At 47.6% G+C, this 15,477-nt stretch overlaps 1 protein-coding gene across 1 annotated transcript in view; it reads left to right on the top strand.

Annotated features, from left to right (window-relative positions):
• LOC124015263 (voltage-dependent P/Q-type calcium channel subunit alpha-1A-like) overlaps positions 1-14,536 on the top strand; it is a 215,792-nt gene extending 201,256 nt beyond the window's left edge. Inside the window, exons 45-49 of the mRNA XM_046330377.1 lie at positions 630-743; positions 4,591-4,626; positions 10,957-11,173; positions 11,373-11,674; positions 12,606-14,536. Of these exons, the coding sequence (XP_046186333.1) occupies positions 630-743; positions 4,591-4,626; positions 10,957-11,173; positions 11,373-11,674; positions 12,606-13,439 (1,503 nt within the window). The 3' untranslated portion in view covers positions 13,440-14,536. The remainder of the gene's footprint in view (positions 1-629; positions 744-4,590; positions 4,627-10,956; positions 11,174-11,372; positions 11,675-12,605) is intronic.
• Positions 14,537-15,477: the final 941 nt, after the last annotated feature.

Below are 15,477 nucleotides of genomic sequence, written 5' to 3'. Positions count from 1 at the left end.
CACTGAAACCCCCTGCACCGAAGCCCCCTGTACCGAAGCCCCCTGTACCGAAGCCCCCTGTACCGAAGCTACCTGCACCGAAGCCCCCTGTACCGAAGCCCCTTGTACATTATCCACCTGTACTGAAGCCCCCTGTACCGAAACCACCTGTACCGAAGCCCCATGCCTCAGCCTCAGCAGTTCCTGCTCTTGATCCAAGTCCAGGTCCAAGTCCTAGCTCCTAGACCACAGCCCTAGTCCCTCGTCCTAGATCTAAACCTAGTCTTAAACCTTCCCCCGTCCCCATTTCCCAGGCTCAAACCCCAGTCTCTCCCAAACTACACTACATGCTACTGTACACCACAGGAAGCTGCTGAGGGGAAAATGGCTCATAACAATAGCTGGAACGGAGCAAATGGAATGTCATCAAACACATGGAAACCATGTTTTTGATGTATTTGATACTATTCCATTCATTCCAATCCAACCATTAACATGAGCCCGTCCTCCCCAATTAAGGTCCCACCAACCTCCTGTGCTGTGCACACTACATTCACCCACACTCACGTGGGATAAAGGATGACAAACACACCATTGTCCCCGTCATATTCCTTCATCACAGTCACGCCTGCTCTCACTCTATTTTGCAGACGGTAGAGATGAGAGAGATGGGGCGTGACGGTTACTCGGATACCGAGCGCTTTCAGCCAATGGAAGGCCACGGAAGGGCCGCTTCCATGCCACGCCTTCCAGGCGACAACCAAGTGAGCACCCCTCATTTCCTCTCCTCCCTCCCTCTCTCGCTCCCTCTAGCTTTCCATCTCCTTGACTCAATCTCCACGATAAGCTACATGACTCGAGACACACAAAGACTAGAGACAGACTATTTATAATCCAACACAGTGCATAACAAAATACTATAAAACATTGCTGAAAATGGACACCTGACACTTTCAAGCATATTTGTTTTTATAAATGCATGGTATTTGACGTGATATCATGCATTTTGACGATAGCTCCCCTTTCTATGCTGTCGAAATATCACCCATAGGATGTTTGCCAGACAGACTTACAGGTAAGTCTTACAGACTACCGTACCAAACACCCCAACACCCCACTCTTCCTCCCCTCTCCTCTCCTCTTCTCCTCCTCTACACTCATCCCCTACTGCATGGAGGTGTGTTACTGTGGTTGTCCCTTCTCATCCAGTACCAAGTCATCTCTGCTATATTGTCACACACACACTCTTTGTTTAAGGTAGTCCATCGTATCCGATGATGACTTCCACTAACGCTTGTGGGTTCACTGATGACTGTATAATCTGATGCGGGATGCACACTGTTGCCACAGACAGAGCACACAAAGGCCTGTCCTGTGGAGGCCGGTGAAGTCATGGTCTACGTTCAGTCCTTTTTTCCTCGGTCAACTGCACTCCAGGGCAGAGGCCACGCCAGGTGGAGCGTTCCGCAGCAGTCTGGAGGGAGGCAGAGTTTACCCCACACGTCTTCAGTTGGGTCCACTTTCTCTGCCCACCTGAAGAGCGACGGCCCAGTTGTAGCTGTCCGTACAGCGTATTTCGCGGCTGTAGACTGTATATGTAGACTGTACATGTTTCACATCCATAAAGGAGTGTAGATACACACACTGCCTGGTAGACTGCAACTTTGGTGTGGAGGTACAGGTTGCTGTTGTCCAAAACCTTCTTCCTTAGCAGTCCAAAAGATGACAGTCTGTTTGACCTGATTCAGGATATCCTGGTCGAGGGGATGCTTCCAAGATATTTAAAATGTGATTCAATGGGAAGTGAGGAGTCTGAGATGGAGAATGGAGGTGTTTCAGGCGGAGGATCAGATGACCACTGACATAGGACCTCTGTTCTTGGGATGTTAACAGACAGCCCCATTAGGCTGTATGCTCTTACAGCTGCTCTGAGTGTGGCTTGTAGAGCTTCTGGGGTATGTGCCACAAGAGCGCAATCATCCGCAAACTGGAGCTTAAGTACTTGTTAAGCTTTAATCTTTATGGCAGCTTGGAGCTTCCTAATGTTGAAGAATTTCCTGTCCAATCTGAAGTCCAGGGTCACCCCACTCTCTGTTTCCATGTTCTTGTGCATGACTGCTGTGACACAGGAAGAAGACATTGAATAGGACCGGCGCAAGCACACACCCTTGCCTCACACCAGTACCAATTCTTAAAGGGTACAGACTCCTGATGGCTAATTCTTACTCTGGCCACTATCTCCTCAAGGATCTGACGCAGGACGTTCACACATGCCCCAGTGCAGCCATACTGCAGGAGGACCTTCCAAAGGAATTCACGGTGTACTGCGTCAAAGGCTTTGCAGAGATCCAGAAAGGCCATGAACAGGTCTTGTGTCTGTTCACTGAACTTTTCCTGCAGTTGGTGTGGACTGAAGATCATGTCCACCATGCTTCTGTTCTTTCTGAAGCTGCACTGGGACTCCGGTAGCAGATCTTCAGTGATGGTGTCAATGATTCTGTGGTGGAAGACCTTCACCAGGACTTTGACAGCAACTGGAAGGAATGATATGTCCCTGCTGTTTCCGCAGATGGATTTGCCCCACTTTGATCGGGATGTGCTCTTGTCTCCATATCTCAGAGAGGAACAGGCAAACTGCTCTGGTACAGAGATACCCTCCAGTTTTAGGGATGGAGTCAGGTCCAGGAGTTTAGTTATTCTTCAGTGACCTGATGGTGGTGCAGATCAAGGCTCTGGATGGTGGGCAGTGTTTGGAGCTCCTCCAGGTCTGAGTAGTCAACTTCACCTCTGGACTATCGTAGTTTGGTCCTTTATGAGAGTGGACTCATCTGCACTTCTTAGGGGACAGAGAAAACTTCTTGGGTTGTCTTCGGGGCATCATACAACTTGTGCATGTTTTATTTGTCCCCACCAGATTGATTTTCTTGTGCTTTGGAGATCCACCACTCATTTTGTCATAGAGTCCTCTGTGCCTCCTTCCGCTGCCACACACACACACACACACACACACACACACACACACACACACACACACACACACACACACACACACACACACACACACACACACACACACACACACACACACACACACACACACACACACACACACACACACACACACACACACACACAGAGAGAGAGAGACACAGACACACACAGACACACACCAGTTAACATGTACATTCTTCTGCCCTCATAACTATCACGGCTGTCAAGCCCCAAACCTTAGTTCTTTCTCTTCCCTTTTCTCTCTCCAGCCTCAGTTCTTATCTTCTATTCAAATCAATCTTTATTTCTCTTTCTCTCTCCAGCTAAAGTTCTTATATTTTATCTAAATCATTATTTCTTTCCCTCTTCTCTAATGGTTTTGCTACAAAGGTGACTTGAAATGTGGGGTTTTGTTTCAACCAGGTTTGAATTTGAAATCATGCCCAACTACCAATGATGTAGTGTCATTTTGGGGTCAATATTTCTGCTATGTGTGTATGTGTGACTATGTCCTGATGTCCTGACAGAGAATGTGTGTGTGTGTGTGTGTGTGTGTGTGTGTGTGTGTGTGTGTGTGTGTGTGTGTGTGTGTGTGTGTGTGTGTGTGTGTGTGTGTGTGTGTGTGTGTGTGTGTGTGTGTGTGTGTGTGTGTGTGTGTGTGTGTGTGTGTGTGTGTGTGTGTGTGTGTGTGTGTTGTCCAGTCTTCTTTCGTACTCTTGTGTGTCATAAGTTGAGCCTTTACACTGTACTTCACCGTACTGTTGTTTTTGCCCTAGTAGCATGCTATGTTATGGTGTTGATGGGTGTTGTTGCTATGGTGACTGTGGTGTAGATGGTAGTGTTGTTGCCATGGTGACCCTGTCTATAACACTGTCTCTGGCCCTCCAGTGTCTGTGCTCTACTGTGGTAAGTGTTGTTTCTCCCCTCACCGCTGCTTTTGTGTCTAACCGGGTTCTCTCTCTCTCTCTGTCTCTCTCTCTCTCTCTCTCTCTCTCTGTCTCTGTCTCTCTCTCTCTCTCTCTCTCTCTCTCTCTCTCTCTCTCTCTGTCTCTCTCTCTGTCTCTCTCTCTGTCTCTGTCTCTCTCTGTCTCTCTCTCTCTGTCTCTCTCTCTCTCTCTCTCTCTCTCTCTCTCTCTCTCTCTCTCTCTCTGTCTCTCTCTCTCTCTCTCTGTCTCTCTCTCTGTCTCTCTCTCTGTCTCTCTGTCTCTCTCTGTCTCTCTCTGTCTCTCTCTGTCTCTCTCTCTGTCTCTCTCTCTGTCTCTCTCTCTCTCTCTCTCTCTCTCTCTCTCTCTCTGTCTCTGTCTCTCTCTCTCTCTCTCTCTCTGTCTCTCTCTCTCTCTCTCTCTCTCTCTCTCTCTCTCTCTCTCTCTCTCTCTCTCTCTCTCTCTCTCTCTCTCTCTCCTCTCCTCTCCTCTCCTCTCCTCTCCTCTCCTCTCTCTCTCCTCTCCTCTCCTCTCCTCCCTCTCACCTCCCTTTCTTTTCGGGTTATCCCCACTCATATTTATCCCCCTCTCCATTTCTCCCTCGCTCTCTGTCCTCTTCTGTGTGTCTGTGTGTGCCCTACCTGTGCTGTATCCATGGCTGTGGTGTGTGTGTGTCTTCTCTGTGCTCACACAGCAGCGAAGGAAAGGGAGGCAGCGTGGAAATAACCTCAGTGTATGTACCCTGTCTTCCCCATCTCTCCCCCTTTTTTCTCTCTCACTCACTGATTCACTCACTCACGATAACCATTTCTCTGTTTCTCTGTCTGTCTCCATCTCTGTCTCTCTCTCCTCATGTCATCTCCTAACATGCTTGTGAATTTCTAAGTCAGTTAAACACAAGGTTCTTAGCTGATTCAACTGGATTTCATAAGTTCAGACAATTTGATTAATTATAGTCATCTGATTAATTATAGTCATTTTTTGTCAACACAGCAGTTATGTTGCTTCAGTTGATTTGACTTCATGGTTGTGAATGTCTAAGTTGAGTTCACACATAGTGCTTAGCCGATTCAACTTTTTTTTTTTTAATTGCAACTCAACAAAGGTTGTTGACTTGGCTATATACAATTAGTCATTTTGACTGAATCTCAATATGTTTTTGTACAGTGTATGTCTCCCCCTCTCCCTCACCTCTCTCTCTCTCTCTGTCCTCTCTCTGAGTTTATCCATGTATGTGTATCTGGTGTCTTTCCTCTCTTTTCTCAAACAAAAAGTTTTGTTCTCCCCTCCTATTTGTCTTTGACTACCCTGTTTGTTGACACATAAGACTGACTGATTGCAGGGTAGGAGCTTCAAGCTCTGATTCTTCCACTAACCGATTTCAATTCAGTTCGAATCGTATGTGTTTTATGGCATGATTACTCAAATGCTAAAACTCAAATTGACCCCTATCCTCTAATGTAGATCTTATCTGAAAAGATTGGTTACTGTATGTACACTGAGTATACCAAAAATGAGGAACACCCAGTGGTGGTTTTAGCATGTCAATCTTGGTGGGAGTATGTTTGTTTATTTTATTCATGCCAGCAAAGCCACTACACAACACAACACTAAACAATACATTCATTGCGCTATAACGGTAACACAAACGGTGCCCACAAAACCGCTATAACGGTGCCCACAAACTGTTCGGGCCTACATAAAGCTGTCCCAACAGCAGAGCTTTCTTTTCAGCACCATGGAGTGAATCCTTACTACTGCTACACCTGGCTATCAGTGGAGCCTTGTCAGGCAGCGAAACAGTTCATTCAGCCTCATTTACTGCCTTTTAAAAAACATAACTGACATGGCAGACTTGCTTAAATAAATGTGGTTTCTACTGGTAATTGAGAGGTACAAACTATGGCATAAGGGAACGAAGAGAGGCAATCCGTAATCATTAATGAGCTAGCTAAGACGGACGTAGCCAATATAACTATTTGTTCAGCGACAGAAATGTACACCGACAGAATTCAGAACAAGGGCCGTTCTTACATTATTCTCCCTGTACACCAAGTCAGAACCGTAGGAAAAAGAAAGGGGGCATATAAGCCTAGTTAAATAAAGGTTAAATAAAATAATAAACAAATAAATAAGCAGACAATTATGATGACATTTCTCTAAAACAAGCTATAGGCTACATGTGCACCACCAAGTCAGAACAGTAGGCTAAGTTAAGAGAGGGAAAGGGACAAAATTATTAAAGTGAGGCACAACAGCTTACTACACAACATACACTTAGTATTACTTCATTGGCTACAGTATACATATCTCCCTGGCATATTACATCATTTATGCAGCAGCATACAAGACATTTTTGGACTCACCGTTCTGCTGTGCTCACTTGAACAGGAAGGTGGCTCGGCGGTCCTTCTTGTGGGCAAATTTTGTCATGAAACATTGTCATCAAAGTCTGGCTTTCTCTGGATTTATGGTGCTTTCAAGACAACTGGGATTTGGGCAAAAACAAGGCAGAATCATGACGTCAGTGATCTTCAGGTCTAAGCTCTAGAAAGAGGCCAGAGTTCCGAGTTGGATGACCGTTCAAAACGTATTTTCCCAGTCAGAGCTCCTTTTTTCCCAGAGTTCCCAGTTGTCTTGAACTCACTGAAATCTGACATTTTGTTTTGAACGCGGCAGAAGTCATGCTGGACTGACAACATGGCCAATGTATTCAACCTTTTCTGGCCCATGGCATGTGAATGTTTATCCTTTTAAGCTTGGAAAAGAGACCCTTAAACCCAGACTTGGCCCACAAACCCTTTCCACCGAATAGCAGGCAGGGGAAGCAAAATAGTAATTAGTTTGCAACATTTATATTTAGCCACGGATTCCTTCCAAACCTCTCATTGTTGAATTTACGATTTCCAACTTGTTGTGTAATGTTTATGTCCAATGGCCAATGAGCACCGATACGTTTTATCTATAATTTCTCTTCATATGACAATGATGGAAAAGGATTTGCCTGTAGATTGTCGACGTGATTCATGATGATGACTGCTTGTCTAACTTGCTAGCTAAGACTTTAAAAGCATGACGTTGACAGTCCATTCAACGCTACGGTAGATATAACGTGATTTGACGTAATTTTATCTGTGGCCAATGACCTTGAGCCTTCTTGGATGGGCACTTCTAATGTAAATCTATGGCAGCACCCAGGGCGGCTTGAACTTTCTAGGTCTTCCTGTAGATTTTGCGGTGACGTAGTGTCCCCATGAGTGACAGAACACTGAGCCAATCACGGCGCAACTAGAGAAGATTGCCAAGCCCTATGCTCTGTATTTTCCGCTGGCTGCCCCACCACCACAGAAAGCACTGAACCAGGATGAAACATCTGCATTTTGGAGCTGCCTTACTCAAGAAAGCAAAAAAGAGACCATGTTTGTATGTGGCTTTATTAAATCAATAAAATATATTTTTTTACATTGTTTGCAAACTGATATGTGACATGTATTAATTCCAAAAGAACATACAGGCAAACATTTTTGAAATATATATATATATAGATGGGGCTCAAAACAGGCGGGGCTCTGAGTTGGACCCCCTTTTTTGTACCCCCCAGTTCTTGACCCAAACTGGTGAGCCTGGCACCTACTACCTTACCCCGTTCAAAGGCACTTAAATACTTTCTCTTACCCACCCTCTAAATGGCACACATACGCAATCCATGTCTCAATTGTCTCAAGGCATAAAATCATTGAACCTGTTTCCTCCCCTTCATGCACACTGATTGATGTGGATTTAATAAGTGACATCAATAAGGGATCCTAGCTTTCACCTGGTCAGTCTATGTCATGGAAAGAACAGGTGTTCTTAATGTTTTGGATACTCAGTGTCTATGCAAAATATAAGCAATATGGCAATAGCTCCACCCTGCCCTCTGATAAGCCAGATGGATTTTTTCCATATTACTTACATCTTGCCTGGTGAATGTGATTATGCGAGGTCAGGATGTTGGAACAAGGCTAATTTACTTCCCTTTAGTCCTTGTGCCAAGCGGGTGGGGTCAAGGTGTTGATTTGGGATTGGCAAACTCTGCACCCTCTCTCTGTCTCTCTCTCTTCCTGCTGCTGCTGCTCTGTGTTGGGTGTACCACGTGTGTTGTGTGTATCATGCCTGTGTGCTTGTCTGTGCTGATGTGTTGGTGTTGGTGTTGCATGCATGTCAGGAGTATGTGTGCCCTTGTTGGAGTGATTTTGTGCGTGTGTGCATGCATGTGTGTGCATGCATGTGTGTGTCTGCCTGTGTGTGTATGCTTGGTGAGTGTGTTTGTTATTTGTGCTTGGTGTGTGCTTGGTGTATGTGTCTCCATGTGTGTTTGTGTGTGTGAGGGTATCCTAGCTACACACTGTCTGCTGGTTTCAGTCCATTATCATCTATTCTGGTTTCAACCTGGAATACCAGGGGAGTTAACTCTACATCCAAATGATCCCTTCGTTCAATAAATAATCGGAAACCAGCAGACACTGGCGGACTAGTACTGAGCAGGCCTGGTATATACAGTATGCAGGTGTGTACCAGTAGCATTATAGGCACTGTCCTGGTGTCCAGCAGCCCTACGAGGTCAGAGCGGCTCCCAGTGCCCCAGAAAGAGAGCTCCTGAATGGGGCTGAGGCCTCGGGACAGCTCCTATGTGCACGCTGGCAGAGGGGGCTGGCAGAGGATTGTGTTATGATTTTGGGGGAGGAATTGGGTGGGGATGGGGTGGGTTAGTCTTTTGGGGGGATTAGGAGTTACTGACCTATCTTTCCAGATGAAGTCCTGGATGCATGTCAGGCATGGCCTATTGCCTCTCTTTCAACTCCCTTTCTTGTTTTGTCTTCGTCCTCTTCTCTTTTTTCTCTCTCGATGTCTCTCTCTGTCTCTTTCTCTCTCTGGCTCTTTTTTTTCTCTCTCTCTCTCTCTCTCTCTCTCTCTCTCTCTCTCTCTCTCTCTCTCTCTCTCTCTCTCTCTCTCTCTCTCTCTCTCTCTCTCTTTCTCTCTCTCTGCCTGAGGCAGCATGATGTATATATGATACTAATACAGGCATGTGTGTGGAACAGTATGGGGGGGGGTTGTCATGGGTTACCTGGTGCCCACCTCTACATACTGTATATGGTAGGAATGTAGAAGCACACACAAGTAAAAGTCAGGTAAACAACTATACAGTATATACACACAGTCCCTCCGTTTCCCCATTATGTCTGGAGACAATAGAAAGGAGACTTGAGGAAAGTAAACCTGAGAAGCCTGCTGTGTGACTACTCTTCTCCTCTCTGTCCACTCTCCCATCATCCCTCTCTCTCTCTTTCTCCATCCCACTCTCCCATCATCCCTCTCTCTCTCTTTCTCCATCCCACTCTCCCATCATCCCTCTCTCTCTCTTTCTCCATCCCACTCTCCCATCATCCTCTCTCTCTCTTTCTCCATCCCACTCTCCCATCATCCCTCTCTCTCTCTTTCTCCATCCCACTCTCCCATCATCCCTCTCTCTCTCTTTCTCCATCCCACTCTCCCATCATCCCTCTCTCTCTCTTTCTCCATCCCACTCTCCCATCATCCCTCTCTCTCTCTTTCTCCATCCCACTCTCCCATCATCCCTCTCTCTCTCTTTCTCCATCCCACTCTCCCATCATCCCTCTCTCTCTCTTTCTCCATCCCACTCTCCCATCATCCCTCTCTCTCTCTCTTTCTCCATCCCACTCTCCCATCATCCCTCTCTCTCTCTTTCTCCATCCCACTCTCCCATCATCCCTCTCTCTCTCTTTCTCCATCCCACTCTCCCATCATCCCTCTCTCTCTCTTTCTCCATCCCACTCTCCCATCATCCCTCTCTCTCTCTTTCTCCATCCCACTCTCCCATCATCCCTCTCTCTCTCTTTCTCCATCCCACTCTCCCATCATCCCTCTCTCTCTCTTTCTCCATCCCACTCTCCCATCATCCCTCTCTCTCTCTTTCTCCATCCCACTCTCCCATCATCCCTCTCTCTCTCTTTCTCCATCCCACTCTCCCATCATCCCTCTCTCTCTCTTTCTCCATCCCACTCTCCCATCATCCCTCTCTCTCTCTCTTTCTCCATCCCACTCTCCCATCATCCCTCTCTCTCTCTTTCTCCATCCCACTCTCCCATCATCCCTCTCTCTCTCTTTCTCCATCCCACTCTCCCATCATCCCTCTCTCTCTCTCTTTCTCCATCCCACTCTCCCATCATCCCTCTCTCTCTCTCTTTCTCCATCCCACTCTCCCATCATCCCTCTCTCTCTCTCTCTTTCTCCATCCCACTCTCCCATCATCCCTCTCTCTCTCTTTCTCCATCCCACTCTCCCATCATCCCTCTCTCTCTCTCTTTCTCCATCCCACTCTCCCATCATCCCTCTCTCTCTCTTTCTCCATCCCACTCTCCCATCATCCCTCTCTCTCTCTCTTTCTCCATCCCACTCTCCCATCATCCCTCTCTCTCTCTTTCTCCATCCCACTCTCCCATCATCCCTCTCTCTCTTTCTCCATCCCACTCTCCCATCATCCCTCTCTCTCTCTCTTTCTCCATCCCACTCTCCCATCATCCCTCTCTCTCTCTCTTTCTCCATCCCACTCTCCCATCATCCCTCTCTCTCTCTCTCTTTCTCCATCCCACTCTCCCATCATCCCTCTCTCTCTCTCTTTCTCCATCCCACTCTCCCATCATCCCTCTCTCTCTCTCTCTTTCTCCATCCCACTCTCCCATCATCCCTCTCTCTCTCTCTTTCTCCATCCCACTCTCCCATCATCCCTCTCTCTCTCTTTCTCCATCCCACTCTCCCATCATCCCTCTCTCTCTCTCTTTCTCCATCCCACTCTCCCATCATCCCTCTCTCTCTCTCTTTCTCCATCCCACTCTCCCATCATCCCTCTCTCTCTCTCTTTCTCCATCCCACTCTCCCATCATCCCTCTCTCTCTCTTTCTCCATCCCACTCTCCCATCATCCCTCTCTCTCTCTCTCTCTTTCTCCATCCCACTCTCCCATCATCCCTCTCTCTCTCTCTTTCTCCATCCCACTCTCTCAGACTATAACAGATAATAGTCCTATGAAGCGCTCGGCCTCCTCCCTTGGTCACAGTCGATCTGGGAGGGGCCAGAGGGAAAGGGGAGGGGCCGATGATTATGCAATGGAGTATGTGATCCCCGAGGAGGGCGGAGCACCGAGGCACAGCCACCGACGCCGTGACCGAAGCCACCGGGCCTCCGAGCGGTCACTGTGTCGATATACAGACGCAGATACAGGTCAGAGACAGAATGAGTGTGCATGCGTTGGTCAGGAACGGTTCAGAATGTGTGTGAGTCAGAGAGTGTGTGAGAAGAACGTGCTTAGTTCCCTGAGTTGCTACTGTATAAAAGTGTGTTTGATGTTGTCATGTTGTCATGGTTACAAAGACCCTAGAGATACCATGATGACAACAATAACTGGCCTCCATTCCGGCAGGACTGGGCACAGACTTGAGCACCACCACTCAGTCAGGTGACCTGCCACCCAAGGAGAAGGACCGTGACCGCGACAGAGACCGCAGTAGGCAGAAAGACCGCAAACACCACCACCATCACCACCACCATCACAGCGGCTCTGTGGACAAGGAGCGCTACACACCAGACCGCGCCGACCGGGGGGGAGAGCACGGTGGTCACAGACAGCCCCGAGGAGACAGAGACCACGACCGGGATAGGGAGCACGACCGTCGCTGGTCACGGTCACCCAGCGAGGGCAGAGAGTGCATGACACACAGACAGGTGGGCATCTATGATGTGTGTAAACATTGAGCCACCTTCCTAACTGTTTTAGCCTCAGGTTCTCCTTTTAGTTCTACCTTGAGTGTCTCCCTCATCTCCTTGGCCTAAATATCTTTAGGTGGCTGACTGTCTCTTGAGTTTCCCTTTTTGACACTTCCATACATTGTCTATTCATTAACTATTGTTGTTTATAGGATTCAGCAGTTTAGACACACACTTACACACAGAGGTGATGGGTTAACAACCTAGATTCAGATAAGAGACAGACTGAACAAGGCAACAACATTGAAAGAGTGCATTGTGGGTACCTTCACAATCACCATTTTGAGGCCTACTGTGTCAGATCTGATCTCTTTTCTTTTCTCCTGTTGTTTTTGTGTCCTCTTTATTCTTCATGACTCATCGCTTTTCTTTGTTTTCTACGGTGTATGCTGACTCCCATCATTTTCTATATATCTCTTCTCTTCTTGCTTTTTTATGTCTTTCTTTTCCCGGCATCCTTCCTTCCCCTCACACTCTCCTGATTGCTCTCTTCTTCTTCTTCTTCTTGTTCTTCTTCTTCTTCTTCTTCTTCTTCTTCTTCTCGTCGCTGTTGTTGTTCTTGTTGTTATTGTCTGTTGTTCTCTCTCTTCCTCTCTTTATTTATCTCTCCTTGTCTTTCTGTTTCTCTCTTTTTCTCTCTCCCTTTCTTTTCCCTCCCTCCCTCTCTCTTCCTCCTTCCCTCCCTCTCTCTCTTCCTTCTTACCTCCCTCCCTCCCTCCCTGACTCCCTCTCTCTCTTCCTCCCTTTCTCTCTTCCTCCCTTTCTCTCTTTCTCCCTTTCTCTCTTCCTCCCTTTCTCTCTTCCTCCCTTTCTCTCTTCTTCCCTCTCTCTGTTCGTGTCGTCGTTAATTTTATGGTTCTTTTTTTATTTGCCTTCAATGTTCGTGTAGGGCAGTAGTTCGGTGAGCGAAAGTCCCGCTCCCTCTACCTCGGGGACCAGTACCCCGAGACGAGGCCGTCGGCAACTCCCTCAGACCCCGGCAACGCCCCGCCCACACGTCACCTACTCTCCTGTTGTCCGTAAAGCCATGGCCACACCTCCCGGAGCCCAGCCCCTGGGGCGCAATTCCGCCCCCGCCCCTCACCGCTTCTCCCCTGAGCCCCCCCAGGGACCTCCCCCGCCCCACCATGGCTCACCCAACCAAGCCTGCCACCCCCCTCCCCGCTGGGGGGACGGGGGAGGAGGAGGAGAGAGTGGGTCGCTGGAGGGCGACGGCTGCTTCTACAACCAGGACTACCAGGATTACGACCGTGAGCACCACAAACCGCCTCCCTACGAGCAGAGCCCCACACAGGGCAACCCTCACAAACCTCACCCCCTCAACCACCCTACTCTCCCTGTGCTAAACCATCCCCCAACCCCACAGCAGCAGCACCCTATCAACCCGCACCCAAACAACCCCCACCCCAACAACCCCCACTCCCGCACCTCGCCCAGGACTTCCCGCCACGCGCCCCCACCCAACACCACCCCCACCCCCAAGGGCAGCAGCCACCCCCCACTCGACGTCTCCCCAACGGGTACCGCGCCTCTTCCCCCTCCTCGCAACACCACCACGGCCCCACCCACCCCGGGCCCCACAAGGTCCCCCCTCCCCAGCCTAGAGGGCCCCGCACTAAAGACCTGCACGAACCCTACAACAACACGGATGATAACAGGTGCTAGCCTCTGGAGACTATGGCGGGATGGATGGAGGGAGGGAGGGCTCAACCACACTGTCTGAGTTATCAGTCCCTACCTCCCAGCCCAGGAAAACACACAGCCAGAGCACTGATCACCATGAGACAGGGGAAACCAAGGCATGATTCTTTCTTTCCTTATTTCCGTTTGTTTTTATTTTTGTTTCTTCTGCTGCTCAGTGTTTCCCGGGGATGGAGGGAGTGAGGAAGGGGTAGTTAGAATAAAGGGATGAGGAGGACCAAATTAGTGAACAGGGTATGGAGTACAAACCAATTCCTTCTCCAAAAACTATGGAACCCAGCTCATCAGATGCAAGGAGTTTTTCAAAATGGATGATATAGGGGACGGATGCTTTTCTCAACGTATCATGATGCTACGCCTCTGGAAACAATATTAAAAACCGCCACAACGACCAAGACGTCATCACGTAATCAACGCAAAAAACTATGACATTGCGGAGAACTAAGTGGAGTTGCGTTAGTTGCAAAAACAAACCACGAACCCCGATGACGGGGAGATATTGATGAGTTTTATCATCTGTGTTTACTCTTAATAATGACATCAGTGATGATGAGCCTTCCACCTGAGTGCGGTGGGGGGAGTGGGGGACACACCGGGACACACACCCTAACTCTGAACGAGAGAGGGGGTAATGTAGGTGGAATCTATCCATTCCAACCCCCCAACCCCCCAAAAAAGATTCCGCCCCAACCGAGTAGAGAAGAAACATAAAAAAAGTGGATGGTGAACATAAAAAAAAGAGACTTAAAAACAAACATTTTCTTCAGTATTTCTTCTTCTACTCCTGCGGCTGCAACTTTTCCCCCTTCCTCTTCCTCTTCTTCTTCTTCGAAACATTGAAGCTTGATTCTTCTGTTGCACCCGCACAGCTTCGTTGGAACTTGCAGAGTTTAAAAATCTGTGGAATCCTGCATGATTGATACAAAAAAATGATAACAAAGAGAAACTACCGTAATGTGGGGGAAACTATCCCTGGGTCCTTTCTATATTAGTCTGTGGGGTTCTCTCTTTTTCCTGTAAATCCCTTTGTTTCTCTCTCTTCACCCTGAGGCGTCCCTCTCTCTCTCTCTCTCTCTCTCTCTCTCTCTCTCTCTCTCTCTCTCTCTCTCTCTCTCTCTCTCTCTCTCTCTCTCTCTCTCTCTCTCTCTCTCTCTCTCTCTCTTCCTGTGCTGGAGGTATAATCAGAATAGTTAGAATGGATGGAGGGATGAGGCGATGAGGAAGAGAAGCACAAGATCCAAGCCTTTTTTTATGCGGAGGGACAGGATGATCTATTTCCCACTTTGTTCTTATTGAAATGCTCTGTGCCAAATTATAACTGTTGATGTGGCTGAGATTTGCACAATCATTTTCAAGGAAGTAGATATTTTGTTACAAGGCCTAGTTTTATTTCATGGGAGGAAAGAAGGCAGGAAAGAATGAAAACACAGACCCCACATATTATTGGTTCATATTAAAAGGGAGTTGAAACTGGGGGAGGAAGTTACAAGCACGCTCCATGGTCCTTATTGGCTCTTCATCTGCTGACACATAGCCTCGTTCAAACCAGAGATATGTCTCTAGTCTTCCAGGGTTTGTGTTTGAAAGAGCGATGAAAAGAGAGAGAGAGAAAGAAAGGCCGATGAAAGGAGGGAACCTCTTCACCTTTCGTTTATTTGTTATTAATAGTGATAATGGTTCTATAGATGCTGATAACAATACTATTGATGATTATGATAATAATGATGATGATAATAATAACGATGATAATAATGGTGATGATGATAATGACGATGTTCATGCTTGTGAGACAGAATTATTTTATTCTTGTATTTGTGTTTGTTACTTTCGAGTCGGTTGTGCTCAGCGCGTCACCATCTTTGTTTAGTGAGACGTTCTGTCTGGTTGGTGGACCACTGGTCCGGCTGGTGGGCGGAGCTTTGTCAAAGAGATGCATTGTGGGAACAGGAGTAATCATAGGAATGACTCTGATACAGTGTAATACGGTGGGGAAGGGAAAAGGAACTTAAAAAGGAACTTTAAAAAACAAAACAATGTCAAACGTCATACCGGAAATCATG

Source organism: Oncorhynchus gorbuscha, linkage group LG26, assembly GCF_021184085.1.
Source record: "Oncorhynchus gorbuscha isolate QuinsamMale2020 ecotype Even-year linkage group LG26, OgorEven_v1.0, whole genome shotgun sequence".
Taxonomy (NCBI): Eukaryota; Metazoa; Chordata; class Actinopteri; order Salmoniformes; family Salmonidae; genus Oncorhynchus; species Oncorhynchus gorbuscha.
This window is presented reverse-complemented; position numbering and strand designations above follow the sequence as displayed.